The sequence below is a fragment of the Saccopteryx leptura genome, chromosome 1 (genome assembly GCF_036850995.1).
Source record: "Saccopteryx leptura isolate mSacLep1 chromosome 1, mSacLep1_pri_phased_curated, whole genome shotgun sequence".
Taxonomy (NCBI): Eukaryota; Metazoa; Chordata; class Mammalia; order Chiroptera; family Emballonuridae; genus Saccopteryx; species Saccopteryx leptura.
In genome coordinates this window covers 7,225,314-7,252,420 of record NC_089503.1, presented here as the reverse complement: position 1 = coordinate 7,252,420, position 27,107 = coordinate 7,225,314, and the positions used below count along the sequence as shown (strand labels likewise).

Here is a 27,107-nt window from a genome sequence, read left to right as displayed (position 1 = left end):
GGTTCAAAACCCCAGACCTGCTGGGTCAAGGCACATATGACAAGCAGTCAGTGAACAACTAAAGTGAAGCAACTATAAGTTCATACTTCTTGTTCCCTACCCCCCTCCTCTGTATAAAATCAATAAATAAAATCTAAAATAAAATAAATAAAGTAGCTGAGGACAGAGGCAGGACTTTGGTGGGTGGACTGAGGAAGTCAGCAAATCTTTCCTCAAAAAGCAATAATAAACTACTGGACAGAGTTGTCCAAAACAAATGCAAACAACAAATTGAGAATCATTTATCCACAAGAAACTGCTAAACTTTACATAAGAATGGGGAGTTTTTGATGTTCTAGACTAGGACTACTCTCCCCCACGCCCATCCTCACCCTTATCCCCATTAGTGTAGTAGTTCCTCAGGATGAGGCAGACCATGAAAACTAGTAACTTAGTTTCTAGAGCAGGGGTCGGGACGTGGCTTTTTTGATGGCTGCATCTGGCTCGCAGACAAATCTTTAACAAAAAAAAAATGTTAAAAATATAAAACAACCTGACCTGTGGTGGCGCAGTGGGGGTAAAGTGTCAACCTGGAAACGCTGAGGTTGCCGGTTCAAAGCCCTGGGCTTGCCTGGTCAAGGCACATATGGGAGTTGATGCTTCCAGCTCCTCCCCCCTTCTCTCTCTCTGTCTCTCTCTCCTCTCTAAAAATGAATAAATTAAATATATATATATATAAAACAGCCTGACCAGGCGGTGGCGCAGTAGATAGAGCATCAGACTGGGATGTGGAAGACCCAGGTTTGAGACCCCGAGGTCGCCAGCTTGAGCGCGGGCTCATCTGGTTTGAGCAAGGCTCACCAGCTTAGACCCAAGGTCACTGGCTCGAGCAAGGGGTTACTGCGTCTGCTGAAGGCCCACGGTCAAGGCACATATAAGAAGGCAATCAATAAACAACTAAGGTGTCGCAACAAAAAAAATTGATGATTGATGCTTCTCATCTCTGGTGGGCATGCCATCTGGATCCCAGTTGGGCACATGTGGGAATCTGTCTGACTGCCTCCCCACTTCTAGCTTCAGAAAAATACAAAAAAAAAAAGTGATCTCAGTGGCAACTGAACAAGGTAGTTCTGGTAGCCTAAATAGCAATCCCAATTAGTTTAAGCAACAAACTAGTGGACTAGCCAAAACTTAACAGAGATCCTGGAAACAACACAGACATAGAAGGGCTTGAAAAGCTCTCTGCACTTTCCTGACTGACTCGAAGCCTGTGCATAATGTAAGTAAGACTGAAGAGGTCCTAAGCTATCCACATTATCCCTGGTTGGCTGAGAAGCTGATAAGCCCTGGCAGTTGGCGCAGTGGTAGAGCGTTGGCCCGGCATGTGGATGTCCTGGGTTCAATTCCTGGTTAGGGCACACAGAAGTGCCCATCTGCTTCTCCACCCCTCCTCCTCTCTCTTCTGTCTCTCTCTCTTCTCCTGTAGCCATGGCTCAATTAGAGCAAGTTGGCCCCAGGCGCTGAGGATGGCTCCATGGCCTCTGCCTCAGGCACTAAGAAGCTCGGTTGCTAAGCTATGGATGGGTAGAGCATCACCCCGTAGTGGGCTTGCTGGATGAATCCCAGTCAGAGCACATGTGGGAGTCTGTCTGTGCCTCCCCTCCTCTCACTGAATAAACAACAACAAAAGAAGCTGAATAGATGTATAGAGGAGATGAAAGAGGGTCCAGCAGACAGTAAAGGTTGGGGCCGACCTGATCTTTGTGTTTCACAACCCCTGCATAGATCCACAGGCAGAGGTTGGAAGTCTAGCTGACTCGATGTATGAGCAAAATCTTTCACCAATTATTGGCTGATCACTAAACTATGTAGACTCAGGGACAGCCCCTAGAAAGCTAAGTTTAAAAATAAAAACAAGAATTTTAAAACAGTAACTTGAGTAAAAAAAAAAGTAACTTGAGTAGAGACATGACTGCAAACCATGGGGAGACAGGTTCTACAGATTTAATCCAGGAACATCACTAACATGGAAAGATGTGCCACTTAACCAATGTAAATTGTAAAATGTGGTCCATTTGGTTATAAAGAGAGAGAAAAGCACAGAAGTATATACTCAAAGATTGGTGGACCCACATCCACACATTTCCCCCCAGACTTTTTAACAGTTATCCTCTCCAGAGGGTTATAGGGATGTTTCTTTTACTTTATATTTCCAAAATAAATTAGATTTTTTTTCTACAGTGTACCAGTAATACTTTGTAAACATACAGAGACACTTCTTAAAAAGTGACTTATAGCATGCTTTTCCTGGATAGCTAGGTTGGTTTAGAGCAGTGGTTCTCAACCTTTCTAATGCCGTGACCCCGCAATACAGTTCCTCATGTTGCGGTGACCCCAAACCAAAAAATAATTTTGGTGGCTACTTCATAACTAATTTTGCTACAGTTATGATTCGGGATGTAAATACCTGATATGCATTTTTGTATTTTCCGATGGCTTTAGGTGACCCCGCTGGGGTCGCGACCCACAGGTTGAGAACCACTGGTTTAGAGCATCGTTCAGATATGCAAAGATTGCCTGTTCAATCCCCAGTCAGGGCACATGCAGACAGATTGATGTTTTTGTCTGTCTCTGTCTCTCCCCCTTCCTCTCTCTAAAATCAATCAATAAAAAATATAAAAAGTTACTTATAGCATAACACTGTTATTTGGATTTGTGAGGTTTACTAAATCAGGTAATCAATAAGCAGCACTTAACTTTCTACCTCCATTCCACTCTCTTATCTCTCTTGTTCCTCTTCTTCTATAGTTTTTTTTAATATGTCTATTTAGTACCTTATAAAAATCTTTGGGGGCAAAACTGATTCTACTCATATTTACTCACTTCTCCCCACCCCATTTCTCTGTTCCTGTTATGCATTGCACATAGCGGACCATCTGTAAATATTTATACTTCATTAGAGACATATAAATAGTAATTATTCCACATAGCAGTTGGAATTTAATGCTGTAATCTATAATACACTCAATCCACATTCTTTCTTTGTCCTCCCCTTGAAAGTAACCATTGCAACTGTCAAAACAAAACCCAAAACAAAGAAGAGCTCTATTTCCCATGTCCTCCAGTTACTAAATATAGAACTTACTGAGTTGTAGTGACTCCTAAGCAGAAAAAAGATTCATTTTCTAGGACCAGAATTCCAGTTTCTAGCTTCTTTAATTTGGGATTTGGGCTATTTTTCTTTCATTTTCTGTTGTTTCCTTTTCATTATAATAGAAAAAAAGCAGTCTAGATTTTTTTCTGCCTTTAACTGTATTACATGTGGCACAGTGATTGTTTGACTTAATAAATTTCTAAAGACTTTACCATTGTGGCCTGACCTGTGGTGGCGCAGTGGGATAAAGTGTCGACCTGGAACGCTGAGGTCGCCTGTTCAATACCCTGGGCAGACTTTACCATTGAGATGTTATTATTCATTATTTTAAAACTTTTACTTATCTATGTTTTGTATAGCCCTGGCCAGGTTGCTCAGTTAGTTAGAGCATCACCCTATGCCAGAGTTGCTGTTTAGATCCCTAGTTAGGGCACATACAAGAATCAACCAATGAATGCATAAATAAGTGGAACAAGTCAAGGCACATACAGGAACAGATCGAGGTTCCTGTTTCTCTCTCTCTCTCTCTCCCTCCCTCCCTCCCTCCCTCCCTCCCTCCCTTCCTCTCTCACTAAAAAAATAAGTGGAACAACAAATCAATTTCTCCTCTCTCCCTCTTTCTCCCCCCCCCTTTCTCTAAAAATCAGTCATTGAATAAAATGTATTAAAAATAATGTTTTGTATATAGCACTATGCTTTTAAAGGTAAGATGTTATTAAAAAAATCTTGGCCCTGGCCGATTGGCTCAGTGATAGAGAATCAGCCTGGCGTGTGGACGTCCAGGGTTCAATTCCCAGTCAGGGCACACAGGAGACGCGCCCATCTGCTTCTCCACCCTTCCCCTTCTCCTTCCTCTCTCTTCTCCTCCTACAGCCAAGGCTCCACTGGAGCAAGTTGGCCCCGGGCACTGAGGATGGCACCATGGTCTTACCTCAGGTGCTAAAATGGCTCCGGTTGCAAATGAGCAATGCCCCAATGGGCAGAGCACTGCCCCCTAGTGGGCTTGCCAGGTGGATTCCGGTCAGACGCATGCTGGAGTCCATCTCTGTCTTCTCGCTTCTCACTTAAGAAAAAATACAAAGAAAAAAACCTTAAAAGTATATTTAATTGTAAATTATTCTCAGTTGGATTAAAGCAAGTAAGTTTCCAGTAAACAGGTAGATTGAAGTGTTGATCAAACCATTCCACAGATAACAATTAGAAAATCTGGACAAAATATAACAAAATACTAAAAGTATCCCAAAACAGAGAGATGCTGGAGGAGAGTTGACTCCTAAAAAATTTTATTTGGGGCCCTGGTCAGTGGCTCAGTGGATAGACTGTCTGCCTGGCATATGGATGTTCCAGGCTCGATTCCCTGTCAAGGTTCACAGGGGAAGCGACCATCTGCTTCTCTCCCCCTCCGTCGCTCCCACTCTCCCTCTTCCCCTCCTACAGCCAGTGGCTCAAGCGCTGAGGATAGCTCCTTTGGAGCACATCAGCCTCAGGTGCTAAAAATAGCTCTTTAGCATCTGACCCCAGATGGGATTGCTGGGTGGATCCTGGTCCAGGCGCATGTGGGAGTCTGCCTCACTTTCTCCCCTCCTCTCACAAAAAAATAAATAAAAATAAAAAATTGTAATTAGAGGGAGCAAGACTTGTAATTTTGTGGCTTTTTTTGCCAAAAGGTTTGCTCCAGACCTCAGAATGGCTATAATGGAATGAAATAACAATGGAAAGTTTCAGCCTTATAGGTGAGAGGTGACAGAGAGTAGAGGTCAGGGATAGAAGAACAGCTGGAAATTTAAAAGGGAAATCCTGGAAGCAAGAAAGTACAGCAGATAGGGTAAGGTCCAGCCAGCATCTGAGTGAAAACCCTGCCTAAGTCCCTAGTTGATTGTTGCAGACAAACAGTGCATTTTTTTTTTCTTAAGTGAGAAGCAGGGAGGCAGAGAGACAGACTCTGGCATGCGCCCCAACTGAGAGCCACCTGGCAAGCCCCCTACCAGGCAAGTGATGCTCTGCCCATCTGGAGCTCTTGCTCCATTGCTTGGCAACCAAGCTATTTTAGCGCATGAGGTGAGGCCATGGAGCCATCTTCAGTGCCTGGGGCCAACTTGCTCTAAATGAGCCATTGCTTTGGGAGGAGAAGGAAGAGAGAAAAGGAAGGGGAGGGGTGGAGAAGCAGATGGTCACTTCTCCTGTGTGCCCTGACTGGGAATTGAACGCAGGACATCCATACACTAGGCCAATGCTCTACCACTGAGCCAAGTGGCCAGGGCCAACAGGGCATTTTTTAAAGCAGTGCATTTCTAAACTGCACAGCTCAGGCAACAGAAAGCTGAAGCCTTATTGGCTTTAGAAGAAAGACCTAGAGACTGGCAGAGCAGCTGGAAAATTAGAAAGAAATCAGAAAAATAAAAGTCACAGGGTGTGAACCATCAAATCTGAGTATAAGCTGTCCAAATCTTTGGCTGCCTGCCAGATTACACAGGTGCAGGAGAGACCACCCCCATCTCCATTTTCCTCTGGAAGCCAGGTTAAAAAAGCAATAGCTAGAAGCTGTAAGAACTGAACAGATTTATCAGCTGCTGCATACCACAGGATGACAAATTTATAGTTTGCAATGAGGCAAGTTAACTGCCTACTATACTAGAAGAAACCAACAATCCTCAGGATACAGCAGAATCCACAGTTGCTACAATATCTAGTTCTCAACCTATAATTATTAGACATATAAAGAAACAAAAGTGTAACTCATACATAGGAAGAAAGGCAATCAACAGAAATGGACTCATAGTCTTAAATGGATGCAGATGTTGGATTATTCAGGCAAAGGCTTTAAAGCAGCTACATATCAAGGAATTATAAGAAAATATGATCAGAGAATTAAAGGAAAAATAAGTGAACAGATAAGAGAAATTGCAATCATATAATGGAAACTATGAATGGAAGTTTTAGGGCTAAAATTAAACAGTGACTGAAATAAAAACTCACTAGATGTGCTCAACAGTAGTTGTAGAACAACAGACAAAAGAATCTGAACTTGAAAAATACAATAGAAATGACCTAATTCAGGCCCTGGCCAGTTGTTCAGTAGATAGAGCGCCATCCCAGCACACTGAGGTCATGGGTTCAATCACTGCCAGGGCACAGACAAGAAGTGACTGATAAGTGAACAACTACATGGGACAGCGAGTCTCTCTCCCAAACCAATGGAAAACTAAAAAAAAAAAAAAAAGAATGTCCAAGGATTATCTTGTCCTGTTACCCAACCCTGAGATCAGGCTGTTTGTTTCTGGAGGTATATATAGGTGCTGCCTGCAGGTAGGATGGATAGAGAGATCAGAGAAAGATGGAATTATCTCTGGGGGAAAAAAGCCAGCTGGTTATACAGCACTTACGAATGTATCATTTAAAGGTAAAATGGCAAGCTTCAGCCCCCAACATGACCTATGACATCTTGAATTCAAATTGTGCAAATTTATTTTTCTTTCTTTCTTTTTTTTTTTTAAGTGAAAGGAGAGGAGGCAGAGACAGACTCCCACATGCCCCCCAACTGGGATCCACCTGGCAAGCCCACTAGGGGGCGATGCTGTGCCCATCTGGAGCCCTTGCTCCATTACACTGGAGCCATTTTTTAGTGCCTGAGGCAGAGGTCACAGAGCCATCCTCAGCACCAAGGGCCAACTCACTCTAATTGAGCCATGATGCAGGAGGTGGGGGGGAGAAGAGAAGTGATGGTGGGGGGAGGGGTGGAGAAACAGATGTGTGCTTCTGTGTGCTCTGACTTGGAATCCCAGGACGTCCACATGCCTGGCTGACGCTCTACCACTGAGCCAACCAGCCAGGGCTGCAATTTTCTTTTTCTTTTTTTTTTTTTACAGAGACAGAGAGAAAGAGAGATAGACAGGGACAGACAGACAGGAATGGGGAGATGAGAAGCATCAATCATTAGTTTTTCATTGCTCATTGCGACACCTTAGTTGTTCATTGATTGCTTTCTCATATGTGCCTTGACCACGCCTTGCTCAAGCCAGCGACCTTGGGTCCAAGCTGGTGAGCTTTTGCTCAAACCAGATGAGCCCGCGCTCAAGCTGGCGACCTCGGGGTCTCGAACCTGGGTCTTCTGCATCCCAGTCTGACGCTTTATCCACTGAGCCAGTTTTCTTGTTTGTTTACATTCTAAGAATCATTGAGAGGCTGGATGTTGTGTAGTGGGAGTAAAGGAAAGAGAAGGCAAATGAGCCTGACCAGGCGGTGGCACAGTGGATAGAGCGTCGGACTGGGATGTGGAAGGACCCAGGTTCGAGACCCCGAGGTCTCCAGCTTGAGCACGGGCTCATCTGGTTTGAGCAAAAGCTCACCAGCTTGGACCCAAGGTCGCTGGCTCAAGCAAGGGGTCACTCGGTCTGCTGAAGGCCCACGGTCATATATGAGAAAGCAATCAATGAATAACTAAGGTGTCGCAATGAAAAACTGATGATTGATGCTTCTCATCTCTCTCCGTTCCTGTCTGTCTGTCTGTCTCTATCTACCCCTCTCTCTCTGACTCTCTCTCTGTCTCTGTAAAAAAGAGAGAGAGAGAAGGCAAATGAGAAAGGGCAGGGAGCTGAGACAGCAACCTTGGTGTTTTCTTCCCAAACCTGCAGTTCTTGTGAAGTGGCAGGATCCGGAGGGCTGGAATGCCTCCATAATTGGAAATAAGAGCAGAGATCTTTGGTTCTAGCCGCTTGCTATTACTGTGCTGCCTTTAAACTTTACAGAGTAAAGACTTTTTTTCCTTGTTTTTGGTTTATCAGTCAAGTCTCATTATAGAGGAGATCACGACTCAATTCCTCACCTATGCAATTTCAAATAGTACAAGGACTCTGGGATAATGACATAATTTAAATTCTCTGGGTACTTGCATGCTGTACTATTTATTTTATTTTATTTTATTTTATTTTATTTTGTATTTTTCCGAAGCTGGAAACGGGGAGGCAGTCAGACAGACTCCCACATGCGCCCGACCAGGATCCACCCGGCATGCCCACCAGGGGGTGATGCTCTGCCGCAATCAGAGCCATTCTAGCGCCTGAGGCAGAGGCCACAGAGCCATCCTCAGTGCCCGGGCAAACTTTGCTCCAGTGGAGCCTTGGCTGCGGGAGGGGAAGAGAGAGACAGAGAGGAAGGAGAGGGGGAGGGGTGGAGAAGCAGATGGGCGCTTCTCCTGTGTGCCCGGGCCGGGAATCGAACCCGGGACTCCAGCACACCAGGCCAACGCTCTACCACTGAGCGAACCGGCCAGGGCCTGTACCATTTTTCTTGTATATAATTCTAGGGTGACACCAGTGGTACTTAAAAAAGTTATTTTTAGTTGACTTATTCCATCCAGGTCCCCAGTCACCTCTCTTCCCTACATTCTCAGATAAAACTTAATTCCTGTCTTCCCCAGGAAATACTGAGAACCACAAGCAATCTTAGATAAGGCCATTTGGTCCCAACATCTTTTTTTTAAAGATTTTATTTACTGATTTTAGAGAGAGGAATGAGAGAGAAAGGCATGTGCCTTGACCAGGCAAGCCTGGGGTTTAGAACCTGCGAACTCAGCACTCCAGGCCAGCACTTCGTCCACTGTGCCACCACGGGCCGGGCCCCAGCATCTGAACAAGCAGCCGAACAGTAGAAAGTGTGAGTGGTTAGATGCACGCTAGTCAGCATGGAGAACAAATTCCTCTGTGTACCACGTTGCTCTTTTTCCAGCTTGAAATCGTGTTCTCTCTCCTTCCCTTCATCTGCAACTGCTTACGTGTCTGAGACGGACACACACTTCAAGGCTTTTCTTTTGACTACTCCGCTGAAACACCTAGTAGCGTGGTCACCAGTATTCTCTGTTTTGCCAAAGCCAGGGATCAGCTTTCTGACCGTGGCTCCTCCTCAACAGCACTGACACATCTTTTTAAGCACTTTCTTCTCTAGGTTCGTGGGGGCACATCCTTTCCCTGCTTCACTGACAGCTTCTCACTTTCCCTTGCTGGATTTCTGCCAGACTTGTAAGCATTGGCAAGCCCCAGGGTTCCAGTCTTGGCCTTTTTTAAATTTTTATTTGAACTTCTCTCTGGAAGACCTCAGCCATCCCCAATGCTTTAAACACCATCGTGATGCGGTGACTCCTATACCTGTATCTCGGGCTTAATCTTTCCTTGGATCTCAGGATCATAGCCAGCTGCCTGCTTTAATGTTTCCATTTGGATAAACTGTCTCAAACTTAATAATGACCTGACTCTTCTGCCCTACTCACCAAAACACTTCTCCGTTTCCCTCTTTCAGTCAACAGTACCACCATCCATTCACTCAGTCGCTCAAGCCAAAAATCCAGAAACATCTTTGAGCATTCTTTCCCCCATACCCTGCATTCAATGTATCAGGTTCTATCAGGTCTACCAGGATGTTCCGGAATTCTACCCTCTGTCCATCTCCACTGCTACTGCTCCTAGATCAAACCTTCCTGTCTTGCCTGGACCCTGGCCACAGGCTCCAGACAGGGCTTCCTGTTTCCACCCTCTTTCTGTGGTCCATTATTCACATAGCAGTAGAGTGAGCTTGCACAAATCATTTTATATCGTCCACTTGCTTGTAATTCTTTTTTTTTTAATTCATTTTAGAGAAGAGAGAGAGAGAGAGAGAAAGGGGGGAGGAGCAGGAAGCGTCAACTCCCACATGTGCCTTGACCGGGCAAGCCCAGGGTTTTGAACCGGTGACCTCAGCGTTCCAGGTCGATGGTTGATCCACTGCGCCACCACAGGTCAGGCGCTTGTAATTCTTCATTGGCTTCCCATCAAAACATAAAGGTCTCTACTACATAGTCTAGCCACCATTTGCCTTTATAACCTCACATCTTACTGCTCTCCTCACTCGCTAGGCTGCAGACACACTTGCCTTCTTCATTTCTTTCACATACCCCAACCTCATTTGAGGTTTCATCCTCATGCTCTTTACAGATTTCCCTACTGTGTACTTCCCTAAACAATTTGTAGTTTATTTTTGCTTGGTTTTGAATTTGATACAGTCTAAGTAGTCTTTTGCAACTTTGTTTTCACTCAGTGTTGTGTTTTGAGAGTACTGCATGTTTAAGTCATTTTCACTGCTGGATAGCACTCGACTGTATGAATACACCACAGTTTAGTCTTACTCTTCCGACAGTGTACATTTGGGTTCTGACGAACATGACACAAATAGTGTCTAGTTTATAGAGAGCTTACTGTGGGGTAGGCACTGTTCTCAGTGCTTTTATACATTTGAATCCTCATAACCCTCTGAGTTGGTATTACAATCCTCATTTTACAGATGAGGAAACAGAGGCATGGGAGGATATGAAGTAGCTTGCTTGCCCAAGGTCATATAGCTAATGAAGGCAGCGGACGCTTCTGTGTGTGTCTCTGGGTACATGGGGGAAGCATTTCTGCCAAAGTGAAATTGCTGAATACTGGATTTCACACGTGTTCAGCTTCACAGGATGATGGCTTACAGTTTCCTCAGTGCTTCAGTTCCAGCTGATACGCCCACCTGCAACATATGAGTTCCCGTGGTGCCACATCTTCACCCACACAGGTTTGCCAGTTTTGTGGGTGTAAAATGATATTTTGATTTCAATTTGCATTTCCCTTATTCCTAATGAGGTTGAGCATATTTTTGTATATTTATTAGCCATTAGTGTTTCCTCTTCTGGAAACATGAAACATCTGCTCATGTCTTTTACCACTTTCCTATTGATTTTCCATTCTTTTTCTTACTAAATTATAGGAGTCCTTTATAAGCTAGACCCTTTGTCAGAATCATGAGTTTAAAATATCTTTTCCAAGTTCCTAATTTTAGAAAAATTGAATTTCTCAGTGTTTTCAGTGTCTTATTTAAGAAATCTAGCTTTACCTCAGCGTCAGAAAGATATTCTCTCATATTTCTCCTAAAATTTTGCCTTTCACAATTAAGCAGTGAACCCTCCTAGAGGTTATTTTTATATTTCTATATTTATAGTATGAGGTAGGGTCTAATTTTTTTTATTTCATAGTTTATTATTTTCCCAATTACTTTAATACTGCCCTTGTATCGAGTGTTTGTATAATTGTGGAGTGGTTTCTGGTTGCTCTGGCCTATTCCATTGATCTTTTTTTGTTGCTTCAATACCATACGTGTTGGTTTTTGGCTTGAGATAAATGGGCATCCAGGAGGTTGATGGAATAATGTACGTTTTTGACATTTCTCAAGTATAAAATAAAAGGGATGGATGTTTACTTACTGAAGAAAGACACAGTTTGGACTGAGAATACCATTCTAACATTCTTACTTTAGGTAGTGTTTCCCCAACAGATTGTCAGTCACTTTTCTTGCCTGACCAGGTGATGGCACAGTGGATAAAGTGTCAACCTGGGATGCTGAGGACCCAGGTTCAAAACCCGGAGGTAGCTGGTTTGAAGCCCAAGGTCACTGGCTTGAGCAAGGGATCTGTCTCAGCTGGAGTCCCCTGGTCAAGGCATGTATGAGAAAGCAATCAATAAACAAAGTGCTGCAACTATGAGTTGATGCTTCTCATCTCTCTCCCTTCCTGTCTGTCTCTCAAAAAAAAAGAAAAAAGTCAACATTTCTTATAAGTTTCTTGCATTTGACTGGACCTTCTTTCTCTAAATTTTTCTAGACTATTCAGCTTGACCCTGAAGAAGCTCGTCATGCTAAAAGAAATGGACAAAGATCTTAACTCAGTGGTCATTGCTGTGAAGCTACAGGTGAGTTGAGCAGGTTTGCTTGTTCAGGGTTCAGGGAAGCTGGATAACTTTTGCCCACTGTTGGGGCTTCAGAAATACTGATGGAGGACCTCTCTCTTCCTTCACTCAGCAAAGCAGGTGCAACAGAGGAAACACATTTGAGCTCTTGAAACCATCTATGTCCCAGTGCTGACTCTTAGTTAAAACACTCAGTTTTTTAAAGCTCAGTTTCTTCATCTGAGGAATAAAAATAGTTCTTTCTGCCCTGCCTATCTAACAGGATTAGTATGAAGATTAAGTGATACAGATGCTCAAGTGTTTGGTAAACTATTCAGAAACAACAAGGTGGCTCATGTCAGTTTTAGCCTTATTCCCAGGATTTATAGGCCGAGCAGATGTGTGGGGTTGGGTGCTTTTGGAGGCTTTCTATAGGGTAGAAGAAATTTATAGATTATTTTAGAATTGGAAATTAAAATTTTACTGGGACATTTTATATTCTGGGTAATCCCACATTTAACTCCTTGTACCTGACTCAGTATCTTCAAGGGACCCAAAATATTTGATATACCTTCACGCCCTGGCCAGATAGCTCAGTGGGTTGGAGCATCATCCTGATGCTCAGAGGTTGCCAATTCAATACCCAGTCAGGGCACTTACAGGAGCAGATGATGTTCCTGTCTCTCTCTCTTCTCTCCTCTCTCTCTCTCTCTCTTTCTCCCTCCTTTCCTCTCTAAAATTAATAAAATATTTAAAAAGAGAAAGTTTTCTGCTGCTCTTGCCATTCCTGCATTTAAGTGCCTTTTCCTAAAGAAATAATTTCCTTTATTTCCTGACTAAATATTTAGCACCCTTTTTAAAAAAAAATGATTTTAGAGAGAGAGAGAGAGAGAGAGAAAGAAACAGGAACATCAATCTGTTCCTGTATGTGCCCTGACCAGGGATCGAACCCACAACCTCTGTGCTTTGGGGCGATGCTCTAACCAACTGAGCTGTTCAGCCAGGGCATATTTAACATTCTATCATTCTATAAAATTTAAAATTTTACCAAAAAACTACAAATACCCTGAATTTTTTATTGTTTTATTTCCAAACAGCTGAAAGTAATTACAGATGTTATCACATTCATTCATTTATCCACTTGTTCATTCATTTAGTAAATATATATTTATTAAGCACCTATTATATGCCAAGTGTTGTTCAAGCACAGGAGATCTAACAGTGAACAGAGCAGACCAGTCCCTTCCTTTAAGGGGCTTTACATGCTGGTAGGGCAGCAGTTCTCAAAATGAGGTCTGCAGATTCTAAACCCTTTCATAAGTGACAAGAGGTCAGAATCGATGTTTATGGTAATACCGTGGCATTACTTGCCCTTTCCACTTGTGGTGACATTTGCACTGAAGGTACAAGGGCAATGGTGGATTAAATAGCAGATCCTTAGCACATGTCAGGCAGTTGCCCCAGATTGTACCAGTAGTCATTGCCTTGTTTACCATCAGACTCAAAGGAAGAGGCCAGTTTTGCCTAAGAATGTCCTTTAAAAAGTAGTAAAAATGGTTAATTTACTATCTCAACCCTGCAGTTATGTCTTTTTAATATTCCGTGTGATGAAATGGGAAATATGCATGAAGCACTTATGTTTCATAGTGAAGAATGTCATTCAGGGCCAACCAAGTACTTGTGACTTCAAGTCACTGCTTGTTTTGTTTTTTTGTGGACAAAAAACTTCTACTTGTTGATTCTTTTTTTTTTTTTTTTAACAGAGAGACACGCAGGGACAGATAGAAAGGGAGAGAGATGAGAAGCATCAGTTCTTCATTGCAGCTCCTTAGTTATGCATTGATTGCTTTCTCATTGGTGCCTTGACCAAGGGGCTACAGCAGAGCAAGTGACCTCTTGCTCAAGCCAGCGACTAGGGCTTCAAGCCAGCGACCATAGGGTCCTATCTATGATCCCACGCTCAAGTTGGCAAACCTGTGCTCAAGCTGGTGAGCCCACACTCAAGCCAGATGAGCTTGCACTCAAGGCAGTGACCTTGGGGTTTCAAACCTGGGTCTTCTGCATCCCAGTTCAGTGCTCTATCCACTGCACCACTGCCTGGTTAGGCAATAAATTATATATTATATCAATATAATACAAGAATAAACTGTGAGTGTATCATGCACTCACAACTGTAAACCTTCTTTTGCCTACCCCTGTTTATTGGAATCATAAAAAGTTATGACTCAAGTAAGGTTGGAGAGATGAATGATGAATGAGGAGCCAAAATCAATGCGTGAGCGAAAATGGCTGGCTGTTTTCTACAATGGAAGAGCATCCGCCATCTGAGAGGCTGCCAGGAAGCAAGGTCTTCTGGGGAGATCAGGTTTCAGTTGTGGGGGCTGCCTGTATATTATAGGATGGTCAGCAGCAACCCTGACCTCGACTCTCTAGAAATCTCTCTCTCTCTCTCTCTCTCTCTCTCTCTCTCTCTCTCTCTCTCACACACACACACACACACACACACACACCAGTTATAACAATCAGAAATATCTCTAAATAGTGCCAAATATCTCCTACCCCTGGCAGAAATACATAAACTACATTTCGAATTCTCCCAGTATTTCTGGGATTCATTTTACAGAGATTTATTAAATCAAAAGCCTAAATAAACTCAGGTGAAAACTTTGTCAAGATTCTTTTTTTTGGACTGACCAGGCGGTGGCGCAGTGGATAGAGCGTCGGACTGGGAAGCGGAAGACCCAGGTTCAAGACCCCGAGGTCACCTGCTTGAGCGCGGGCTCATCCGGTTTGAGCAAAAAAATCACCAGCTTGGACCCAAGGACGCTGGCTCAAGCAAGGAGTTACTCAGTCCACTGAAGGCCCGCGGTCAAGGCACATATGAGAAAGCAATCAATGAACAATTAAGGTGTCGCAATGCGCAACAAAAAACTGATGATTGATGCTTCTCATCTCTCTCCCTTCCTGTCTGTCTGTCCCTATGTATCCCTCTCTCTGACTCTCTCTGATTCTAAAAAATAAATAAATAAATAAATAAATAAATAAATAAATAAATAAATAAATAAAAAATAAAGTGAATAATTTTAAAAAAGATCCTTTTTTTGTGTGTAACAGAGAGAGAGAGAGAGAGAGAGAGAGAGAGGAGACGGGCAGACAGGAAGGGAGAGAGATGAGAAGCATCAGTTCTTTGTTGCAGCTCCTTAGTTGTTCATTGATTGCTTTCACATATGAGCCTTGGCCAGAACTACAGCAGAGCGAGTGACCCCCTTGCTCAGGCCAGCGACCTTGTGCTCAAGCCAATGATCCTGTGCCTCACACTCAAGGCAGTGACCTTGGGATTTTGAACCTGGGTCCTTCGCATCCCAGTCCTATGCCCTATCCACTGCATCACCACCTGGTCAGGCAAGATTATTATTTGTAAGAGGTTACTACAAAAAGCATTGTCTAACAGATATTAATTGGTATAATGCTATTCTAATTATAAAGCATTATGAAATTTATTTAGGAGATTTTCCTTCCTGCATTAAATGAAATGTACATTTTATTTTAAAAAAAATTAGAAATGGATAAAAAAAACCTAAAAGTAAAATTAAAAATTTTAAATTTCTAAAATAAAAAATAGAATATCTGTACTGACACAGCAGAATAACTTCACAATCTTGGAGTGGGAAAGCTTTCTTAGCTAGGGTCCAGAGTGCATTAAATATAAGTGAAAAAATATTAATAAAGTTCACTATATCCAAATTAAATATTTCATCAAGAGATTATTAAGAAAATGACTAGGCAAGATATTTACAATAAATATATCTGACAGTATCGTTTATAAAGGAAAAACAACAAGATAAACAACCTGGGCAAAGAAGTTTGATCAAGTATGTACTTCATAAATGGAGATCTACAAGTGACCAATAAATTAATGAAAAGGTGCTCAGTGTTGTTAGTCATCAGGGAAATGCAAATTGCAACCACAGGGATATTCCACTGAACGCATCCATTAGAATCCACGAGTCAAGGGCTGACCACACCAAGTGTTGGGAAAGATGTGGGGCAGCTGAAACTTCTGTACTGCCACTGGGGTGTAAGATGGCACCTACACTTCATAACATCTGCCCTGCCTGACCTGTGGTGGCGCAGTGGATAAAGCATCAGCCGAAACATTGAGGTCACTGGTTTAAAACCCTGGGTTTGCCTGGTCAGGGCACATAATGGGAGTTGATGCTTCCTGCTTCTCCCCCCTTCTTTCCCTTTCTCTCTCTCTCTCTCTTCCCTTCCCCGCCTCCCTCTCTCTTTTCTCTAAAATGAATAAATTTATTTTTGTTTGTATTTTTCTGAAGTGAGAAGCAGGGAGGCAGAGAGACAGACTCCCGCATGCACCTGACCGGGATCCACCCAGCATGCCCACTAGGAGGCGATGCTCTGCCCATCTGGGGCATTGCTCCGTTGCAACTGGAGCCATTCTAGTACCTGAGGCGCAGGCCATGGAGACGTCCTCAGTGCCTGGGCCAACTTTGTTCCAATGGAGCCTTGGCTGCAGGAGGGGAAGAGAGAGATAGAGAGAAAGTAGAGGGGGAAGGGTGGAGAAGCAGATGGGCTCTTCTCCTGTGTGCCCTGGCTGGGAATCAAACCCAGTACTTCCACATGCGGGCTGACACTCTACCACTGAGCTAGTCGGCCAGGGCCTAAAATGAATAAATTAAAAACAAACAGACATAAATCTTCCCTAAGACCCAGTAATTTCTCTTTTAGGTGTTTGCCCCCCCAAAACCAAAACACCTGTCCCCACAGTCTTTTACAAGAACAGCAGCTTTAGCCATAGTGGCCAAAAAGTAGGAACAATGCAAATCTGCATGTTCTGCAACAGGAGAATGCATAAGCAAAGTGTGGTACACACATCCACAGCATAGACTTCTACTTAGAAATCAAAAGGAATGAACTGTTGATATATGCAACAAGCTGTATTAACCTCAAACATTATGCTGGGCAATAGAAACCCGATCAAAATAGTGCATACTGGATGGTTCCATTTCTAATCTTTGGTGAAAGAAATCAGAGCAGTACTTGCCTCTGGGAATGGTTCAAGATTGGGAAGTTTCAGAAGGATTTTTCTGGAGCTCTAGAAATATTCTGTTCCCTGCCAGTTGCTCAGTGGATAGAGCATTGGCCCAGCATATATAAGTCCTGGGTTGGATTCTGGTCAGGGCACACAGGGGAAGCGACCATCTGCTTCTCTCCTCTTCCCTCTCTCCCTTCTTTCCTTCTTCCCCTTCTGCAGCCAGTGGCTTGATTGGTTTGAGTGTGGCCCCGGGTGCTGAGGATAGCTCAGTTGGTCCGAGCCTATCAGCCTCAGGTGCTAAAAATAGCTCAGCCTGACCAGGCGGTGGCGCAGTGGATAGAGCGTCGGACTGGGATGCGGAAGGACCCAGGTTCGAGACCCCGGGGTTGCCAGCTTGAGTGTGGGCTCATCTGGCTTGAGCAAAAAGCTCACTAGCATGGACCCAAGGTCACTGGCTCGAGCAGGGGGTTACTCAGTCTGCTGAAGGCCTGTGGTCATGGCACATATGAGAAAGCAATCAATGAACAACTACGGTGTTGCAACAAAAAACTGATGATTGATGCTTCTCATATCTCTTCGTTCCTGTCTGTCTGTCCCTATCTATCCCTCTATCTGACTCACTCTCTGTCCCTGTAAAAAAATAAAAAAATAAAAATAGCTCAGTACTCGAGCATTGGTCCCAGACAGGGTTGCCACGTGCATCTCAGTTGGGGTGCATGCGGGAGTCTGCCTCACTATCTCTCCTCCTCTCACCTAAAAAGAAAAGAAAAGAAATATTCTACATCTTGATACAGTCTGTGCACTGGAGACCTTCACTGTATTTAAATCAAACCTGGGATTGAGCTGGTGGCCCTGGGATCAAACTGGTGACCTCAGCACTCCAGAGCTATGCTCTAACCAGTGCACCACTGGCCAGGGCTTGTGTATCTCTATTTATAGTTTAGGAACAGTTTAGCCTAACTTTATTATTTAAAAAAAGTTTTAGCTTTATTATCTTTGTTTTCAGCTAAAAACACTGCAATGCCTAACCCAGTTTCAGTTGGAAGGGAGAGGAGGACTAAAAGGAGAGATTCCTGGAAAAAAATTGTGTCTGAGCTGAGACCTGAAAGTTGGTTAGCTGTATACAAAAGCCTGGAAAAGCATCTGAGAAGAGAGAGGGGAAGATAAAAAGCATGTGAAAAGGTCCAAAGACGGAACAGTGCCCCTGGATTAGAGAGGAGAAGGCAGGGTGAGGTGAGCGCAGGGGAGCTCCATTCCCTGGGGCACTGTCACCTGCCCCCCTCTTTCTCCAGACTGATGGGAGAACTCAAATGCAACAAGTCATTTTTATGTGAAAGCCCTTTGTGAATTCTTTGTGAATACTTTGTGAATCCCATTATGGTGACTTGATTCTAATACATACAACAAAGACTGGTGAAATATTGGGATCTTAAGAATGTTTGTAGATCCTGACCTGTGGTGGTGCAGTGGATAAAGCATCAACCTGGAATGCTGACGTTGCTGGTTCGGATCCCTGGGCTTGCCTGGTCAAGGCACATACAGGAAGCAACTATATCAAGTAGATGCTTCCTGCTTCTCCCCCCTCTTTTTTTAATCTCTCCCCCCCTCTCTCCAAAAATCAATAAATAAAATCTAAAAAAAAAAAGAATGTAAAAGTTGTTTGCAGACATAGTCTTTCTTTGAGTTTGATTTTTGGTGACACAGCTTTGACATATATTTTTCTTGGTTTTAGGGTTCAAAAAGGATTCTTCGCTCCAATGAGATTATCCTTCCAGCCAGTGGACTGGTGGAAACAGAGCTCCAGTTAACCTTCTCCCTTCAGGTGAGAATCTGCTCAATCTTAGGTTACTAATATGCCATACCCAGTCTAATCCCCAAATAGTCCTCTAATCTGGATAATTTTTTTATCCAAGAACAGACATAGACCCATGATTTAAGTCATCCAGTGAATTAGCCATAGCAGGACTAGATTAACGTCACCTAGAGCTTTCATGGCTAGCCTGGAGGACTAAAGCAGTCACTTAGCCAGCCACAATTAAAGGTGCCAAGACCCAGGTGGACTGCTGAAAGATACACCATGTCTCTTTCTTCTCTCTCCTTTCCTTAGATAAGGCTGTTAGCCTGCCCGCCCTACCATGCTCTGTCCACCACCTCTTAATGATCTGCAGCACACACCCGTTTTGTCCCCATATGGTAATCTCCCTCCATCTCCTTCTCCTCCTTACGTCTCTCTCATCATAGTCCCAGGAGCCCGTAGTGATGCACGGAGAAAACATGAGCACATGGCGAGGAAAGAGGCAGTTGTTTGAACAGGCGCTCTGTGCCAGGCAGTGCTCTAGGCGTGGGGAGTCAGCAGTGCAAAGGAGGCAAGATACAGCCATCAGAGAGCAGGAGGGTTTCAGATGGAGACAGGACACTAAGGCAGAGCAGAGGAAGCTGGGAAATGGCACGAGGGCTGGGTGGTGGGAGGCCTTGGGGACAGCCTCACCGAGGAGGAGGTGTTTGAGCTGAGAGCTGAGGGTTAGGAAAGAGCCCTGCACAGGATGGTTGGGGCAGCAGGAACTGTGAGTGCAGACAGTGTGAAGGCCCTAAGACAGGCACAGGTTTGGCACAGTCATGCGTTTTGAAGCTCTATTATTAGGCATAAAACCAGGTGGGATTATTAAGTCTTGATGAATTGACACCTTTTTTCATGAAATGATCTTCTCTTTGTTCTGTTCTTTGTTCCTTTGGACCGCAGAGCTGCAGAGTGGAAGCCAGGCACCAAGCAGAATCAGACCTCCAGCAGCAATTTAATTCTTTCTTCAACCCCTAACTCCCCTGCAAGGCACAGAAGGACTGTGTACCCTCTCGCAGGACCCGAACTCACCACCGACCCAGTTGCTCACTAACCACACTTGACTCTGTTTTGTACTTGGCAGTACCCTCACTTCCTGAAGCGGGATGCCAACAAGCTGCAGATCATGTTGCAGAGGAGAAAGCGTTACAAGAACCGGACCATCTTGGGCTATAAGACCCTGGCTGTGGGACTCATCAACATGGCAGAGGTGAGGGGGACACCATCTCCAGAGTGTCAGCCTTTAAATCAGAGTGCAAGAGAGATCCGAGCCCAGTCATGTAAGCCCAGCAAATGATTTTCCCAGCCTGCTGGCTGGGTGTTTTACTCTATAAATTCTTATATTGGAAACTCAGGATATACCTCTTTTTTCAAGAACTTTCTCCTGCACAAAAAGTTTTTTTCTTTAACTTAAAAAAGTTCAGACTTACAGAAAAGTTGCAAGAATAGTATAAGGAATTTTCATACACCCTTCACCAGATTCTTCAGTGTTAACATATTACCACATTTGCCTTATTTTTCTCTACGTACACATTTATGTATATTTTCTCTTCTGAACCACTGAGAGTAAGTTGCAGACATGATGCCCCATTATACACTCATACTGCACTGTTAATTTTCTAAATTATGTGGACACCATGTCTTCACAAAGATCAGGACATTAATGCCGATGATGCAAGATTACCATCTAACCCACAGTGTGCAAGTGCTTCTGTCCTGTCCTTTCTAGGCCCAGAGTCTCACCTAGGATGGCGTGGTGCATTTAGCTGTCACATCTCTTTAGTCTCCTTCAGCCTACAGCAGTCCCTTAGATTTTCCTGTCTTTCATGCCCTTGACATTTTTTCAGACTGTGGGCTCTTTACTTTATGGAAGAGTTCTTATTTGGGTTTGTCTTATGTTTTCTGAAGATTAGGGTCAGTGTCTGTGTTTTTGGCAGAATTACCACAGAAGTAATGCTGTGTTCTTCTCGTTGATTTGTCCCGTTACTGGTGGGGTTAACTTTTATTGCTTTCTGAAGAATCTGTCTGCCAAGGTTTCCAGCATAAAGCTAGTAAATATTTTATATTTACCAGTAAAAGAAATATTTTATAAGGAAATGTTTTGAGACTGCGTAACAATTTTTTTCTCTTCATATTTTCACCAGCTAGTTTGAGTATCTGTGATTCTCGCCTGAATCAGTTACTGCTTTGATGCTTCAGGCAGTGAATTTTTAATCCCACCCTTCCTTCTCTATTAATTAGTTGGCTATGTGTTATAAGATAGAGCTTTCCCTTCTTTCTCATTTATTGATTGACTTATTTGTATCAGTTATGGACCTATGGATTCCTGCTTTATTCAGCAGGATCTAATCTGCTACTATCATTATTTATTTTCATGCTCAAATTATCTCAGGTTTGGCCAGTGGGAGCCCTTTCTGGCTCCTATATCCTTTTTCAGGTGCCTATCATTTTTTATGTACTCCTTTACTTTCTTTTTTTAAATTTTTTATTATTAAGTGAGAGGCAAGGAGGCAGAGAGACAGACTCCCACATGCGCCTTGACCGCAATCCACCTGGCAAGCCCCCTGTGGGGTGATGCTCTGCCCATCTGGAGCTGTTGCTCTGTTGCTTGGCAACCAAGCCATTTTTAGCTTCTGAGGTGAGGCCATGGTGCTATCCTCAGTGCCCAGGGCCAACTTGCTCAAATGAGCCATGGCTGCGGGGTCGGGGAGAGGGGAAAAACAGATGGTCTCCTGTGTACCCTGACTGAAAATCAAACCCTGGACTTCCACACGCCCAACCGATGTTCGACTGCTGAGCCACCCGACCAGGGTCTCCTTTACTTTCTGATATGAAGTATTAGGCTCATCTTGTACTTTTCCTGAGCCAGCCCTGGAATGGACTGATTTTCTGAAGAGCCCTGGTTCCTTTTAGTGGAGTGTGGTATTTAGAAACCAAGACCTAGTCCTGGCCAGATGGCTCTGTTGGTTGGAGCATCATCCTGAAGCACAGGGTTGCTGGTTCATTCCCTGGTCAGGACACATACGGGAACAGGTCAATGTCCTATCTGTCTCCCCCACTCTCCCTTCCCCTCTCTCTAAAATCAATAAAAGAAATGAAAGAAAGAAAGAGGAAGGGAAGGGGAAAAGGAAAGGAAGGGAAGGGGAAGGGGAAGGAAAAAGAGAAAAGGAAAAGGGGAAGGGAAGGGAGAAAGAGGGAAACAGATAGGAAGATAGGAAGATCTAGGTACTAGGAGTGCTCATTTTCCCAGCCACGGTATCACCGCTTCTAGACAGAGCCAGAAAATATATGTACGTATATGAATATGCACATATGTATTCATACACATCATCTTTATTCCTGCATCTGTGCCTACTTATCTCATCATGGACGCACATTCCAGTCTATTTCAACCCAACACCGTAGGATTTCCCATAGTTCTAATTTCCATCTCCAACAGTGAGAGGTTGGGCTCCTGTGCCCCTTGGTGTGTTTGCTCATGGGAGCAGTTCCTCTATGTGCCAGGCAGATCCTCTCAGTCCTGACGGGGGCCGCAAGTCACTTCTAAACTTACTTTTGTACTTTAGTGCGTTAAATAGGAGAATCTGTGGCCATAATAAATAGAATATGTGGGATAGACCCCGCCTGTCTTTCTGTCCCCTCAGGTTTGGTGGCAGAGAGGCTGGGGAAGTGAAGAGCTGGGGATGCCACATTCCTGGCCGTGTCAAGCCTTTCCGTTCTCTCCTGTACTGTGGTCCTTTCCCTAATTGTGATGGGAGAACAGGTGGCTGCCATCTGCAGGCCGGCCCTCCCAGCCTGGAGAACCAGTTTCTCTGTGAAGGACTTGAGCTACAGTGTTCTCCTAGATAGAGACTGGCAGTCACTTTCAATCTCAGGCCGTGATTTTTATCTTTAAGCATGTGGCCTGGCCTGACCTGTGGAGGCACAGTGGATAAGACACTGACCTGGAACACTGAGGTCGCCGGTTCAAAACAAAACCCTGGGCTTGCCTGGTCAAGGCACAAATGGGAGTTGATGCTTCCTGTTTCTCCCCCCCTTCTCTCTCTCTCTCTCTCTCTCTCTCTCTCTCTCACTCTCCTCTCTAAAATGAATAAATAAATAAATAAATTTAAAAAGCACGTGGCCTGACCAGTGACTGGCATTTCTGGAGACAGTTTTAAAGTAAGATAAACTTGACAGCAATACGAGAAGAGTAGCCACAGACTTGGGAGATAGTGAGGAAGAAATGTACTAGCAGAACGCCATGCCCATTGGCTTGCTTGCCCATGTGAGCGTGTGAACGTGGGCAGCTCTGCGGACCTCTCCGCAGCACGGCGTTCATTTCATGGCCACTCTGTGACCCTAGGTGATGCAGCACCCGAACGAAGGCGCTCTGGTGCTGGGCCTGCACAGCAACGTGAAAGACGTCTCCGTACCTGTGGCGGAAATCAAGATCTACTCCCTGTCCAGCCAGCCCATTGACCACGAAGGAATCAAATCCAAGCTGTCTGGTAAGACATTTACAGTGTGTGGAGGCTCGGCGCGTCTAGAAGGAACCCAGCACCTGATCTCCAACTGGGAATGTTGAATGAGACGGTGCCTAAAATGTCCCTGGGAAGGAGAAGTGCAGAGATCCCTGAAAACATAACGTGGCCGCCATAGCCGTGGCCCTCCTCCACCCCTGCTGTGTTTCCACCGAGGACAGGTGTGATTCTGCCAGACCTCCCCACTGCAGGCTTATCTTACTGAGCTGTCTGTTCGCAGATCGTTCTCCTGATATTGACAATTATTCTGAGGAAGAGGAGGAGAGTTTCTCATCAGAACAGGAAGGCAGTGATGATCCACTGCACGGGCAGGTAACTTTCCACAGCCCCTCGCATGAAGTGTCTGAAGAGCCACTTCAGACCCTCCTGCGGCTTCCCAACCTCCTTCTCTCCCCTGCCCCAGGATCTGTTCTACGAAGATGAGGATCTACGGAAAGTAAAGAAGACCCGGCGGAAACTCACCTCAACCTCCGCCATCACCAGGGTGAGCCTCAGAGGTCTGGGGATGGTTAAGCTGAGATTCTCAGTTTGGAGTGGGGAGTGGGAGTGGTGCACTCATGGTTTCCAGAACCTGCACGTGACTGTCCCTCAAGGTTCTGATATACCCCCTGTCTGTCCTAATTAAGAGTCATGGTGTAAAGAACTGGCATTACTGATGGAATGTTTATATTCTTCATGGTGTTTTAGGGTATAAAAAAGGTTTAGAATCTTTGTCTTAGACTTTAGAATAGATAATCTTCCTTAGGGAGCAGGATACCTCAGATACCCGACCTCCCAGGTGATTACTTTGAATTATATCCTGTCCATTACATAGAGAAATCGTCCTCTCTAGGAGAGTCATCATTTTTATTCATTATTGAATTTAATCAGAAATAATAGGCTAGTGCTTGGAACTGTGGGTTTGATAAGGTTTAATTACATTAGATATCGTTTCTGCCTTGATTAATCTATAACCTTAGATAAATGCCTATGGGTTATATTTCTCCTGCATAAGATTTTCTCAGGAGTCACTCTGGTAACATTAGAGTCCTGAGACATTGACTGCCTGAATTTCTAGGTTAACTTTGACTGATTGTGGAGTTCATGCACTAATATGTGGGAGAGCCAAACGTTTTAGAAGCTTTCTAGAAGAGAAATTCACAGTTTCATTTTTCTGCAGAGACTTCCTGATTCTCTCTAGTGCAGAACTAATATAAAGACCCCAGGGGCAGAAATTCCCAACACTTTCAGGAGTGAAATGAACGTGGGCCAGATCTTCCAGATGTGTTGCGTCTGAGCCTGGCATTCTACCGTAAAACAACACTGTCACTCCAATCCTCCTGACGTCCTGCTGGGCTTAAATGTGACTCCTCAAGACTGTGGCCTTGATTTCCCCCATTGAATAGTGACTAGAGAATGTGAGATCTGCTTTGTTGTCCTCAGGTGTCTAATCCTTGATTGGCTTTCCAAAGTAGCCTGTGTAAGGCATGTCACCAGAGCATTGTCTTCTGAGAACAGAGAGAGGCTAGAGGGTCACTCTTGTAGTTCTTTCTGCTCGGTTTTCCTTTTTCCTGCTCTGTAACCACAACGAGGCCCTGTTTTCTTCCCACAGAGTGCCCCCTGGAGCTTTAGGAACCACCTCTTCCTGTGTTCTCCATAGCTGCACCCCTGAATATGACCAGAGTTCAGTGCTCCTATTAATAATATCACTCCCCCAAAGGCTTTTCTTATTAGTTGCAGGTACCTTTCAGTCAGATTTCCAGAGACTTGGTAATTGTTCTGTCTCCTTTCATGCACATGCTTTACTTTCTCCCTAGAACCAAGAACATTTTGTTCTAGATACACTGATCGACTTGCTGCTCTGAATACGTCCCAGGCTTCTGTCACTGTGAACTCATATTTCTTTCTCTGCTGTGAAGGACCTTTCTACCTCTGGAAGCCCTGCCCTTGGTTGAAGGGGTAGCTGGGTCTTACTTGCAAGTTGGTCATTTCCATCTCCAAATAGTGAGTCTGTCATTCAGGCAGGAAGTATTTATGGCCTATAGTTGGAGACATAGATAAGGAAGGCCCAGTTCATGCCATCAAGGAGCACATAGTGTCTAGTGACACAGACACATCCAAACAGCACAGTGAGGTAGGTGCTGGAAGATAGAGCTTTGTGGAAGTGACAGAGATGGCCTAAGGGGAATGCGACCAACTCTGAGCAGGGCTGGGATGCTGAGACGTGGGTTTCTAAGGATAAAGAGAACTTCGCCATTGGATTCGGAGGGGATGCTTCATCAAGGCAGACTAGACCAGTAGAGAGGCCCTGAGGTGCACAACAGCGCGCAGCTCTTTACAGAACGGTGAGCAGTTAGTTTCCACTTGAACATGGCATTGAGGGATTGAACCGTGTGATAAGGCTAGCCTAGAGACAGACCAGCCCTCATGCAGACGTTGGTTTGCACATAAACTTTGTTTTCTAGGTGGTTATGGCCTACTAAGACCTCTAGGTTGGAGAGTAACATGATTAGATGTGCATTTGAAATGGCCACTGTAGCCTGACCAGGCGGTGGTGCAGTGGATAGAGCATCGGACTGGGATGCAAAGAACCCAGGTTTGAGACCCCGAGGTCGCCAGCTTGAGCATGGGCTCATCTGGCTTGAACAAAAAGCTCACCAGCTTGGACCCAAGGTCGCTGGCTCGAGCAAGGGGTTACTCGGTCTGCTGAAGGCCTGCAGTCAAGGCACATATGAGAAAGCAATCAATGAATAACTAAGGTGTTCAACAAAAAAATGATGATTGATGCTTCTCATCTCTCTCCATTCCTGTCTGTCTGTCCCTATCTATCCTTCTCTCTGACTCTCTCTCTGTTCCTGTAAAAAAAAAAAAAAAAAAAAAAAGGGCCACTGTGGATTTGGGAGGGGACAGACTAGAAACTGGATGCACGTGTGCAGGTCGGGGTGCCAGCTGACAGCCGATGCAGCGGCCCGGGTAGGAGTTAGGAAACACAGGGCTGTAGGGAGAGACTCCAGGTTTAGACTTGGGCATTGGGGTGGATGGTGACATCAGTCACAGTACAGGGAATACAAGGAGAAGATGACGAGCTCCGTGTTGGAAATGCTGAGTTTGAGGTGCCTGTGTACATGCAGGTGGGAGTCACCAGTCAACACCGGATCTGAAGGACGAGGGCTAGTGATGGGCTGCCGGAGCGCATGTGGCTGTCACCAGGGCGAGTGTGGTGCAGGGCCCTGGGGACCCATGATACCTCCTCCTTGCACCTGTGCTCACAGCACCAGGGACTAGTGCTATGCCGTGGAGTTAGTCATGCATGTGCCTGTCTTCCCGCAGAGGTTTTAGGTGCCAGTTGTAGAAACGGTCTCTTTCCACCTCTGTGTCCGTCCACAGTTCTTCATGAAAGTGGGCTCTTGCCTCCTCTCTGAGGACTTGGACTGATCACTGTCCACAAGTGGGTGTTGTTGAGAACCATTGTACAATTTGTCCTTGCAGCAACCGAACATCAAACAGAAGTTCGTGGCCCTCCTGAAGCGGTTTAAAGTTTCAGATGAGGTACGTTATGACCCCTTACTCTCCGGGATGATGGTGAATCGATTTCCCTAAGTTGCACCTTCATTCCTGGGGTGCACTCCTTGTTGCCACTGGGAGTCAAGATCCCAGGACCCCCAACTGAGAGGGTAGCTAAAGAAGGGCTTTAAGCTCCTTGAAAAGAGACAGAGGCTCACGTGCAGCACCCTAGGCTCCTCCGTATTGGGAGAGGGGGTGGCAGTTTACAGCCAGCTGTTGCTTAAGCCTCTGGCGCGGGGTCAGTAACAGATCCAGTTGTTGGTGGTTCCCTTTTCTACCCTCCCAAGGGGGATGTGAACAA

The 27,107-nt window shown here is 44.7% G+C and overlaps 1 protein-coding gene across 1 annotated transcript in view; it reads left to right on the top strand.

Annotated features, from left to right (window-relative positions):
* Positions 1–27,107, top strand: part of PACS1 (phosphofurin acidic cluster sorting protein 1) — a 126,647-nt gene that overhangs the window by 76,193 nt on the left and 23,347 nt on the right. Inside the window, exons 2-8 of the mRNA XM_066348532.1 lie at positions 11,787–11,874; positions 18,636–18,725; positions 19,825–19,950; positions 23,086–23,230; positions 23,484–23,575; positions 23,667–23,747; positions 26,732–26,791. Of these exons, the coding sequence (XP_066204629.1) occupies positions 11,787–11,874; positions 18,636–18,725; positions 19,825–19,950; positions 23,086–23,230; positions 23,484–23,575; positions 23,667–23,747; positions 26,732–26,791 (682 nt within the window). The remainder of the gene's footprint in view (positions 1–11,786; positions 11,875–18,635; positions 18,726–19,824; positions 19,951–23,085; positions 23,231–23,483; positions 23,576–23,666; positions 23,748–26,731; positions 26,792–27,107) is intronic.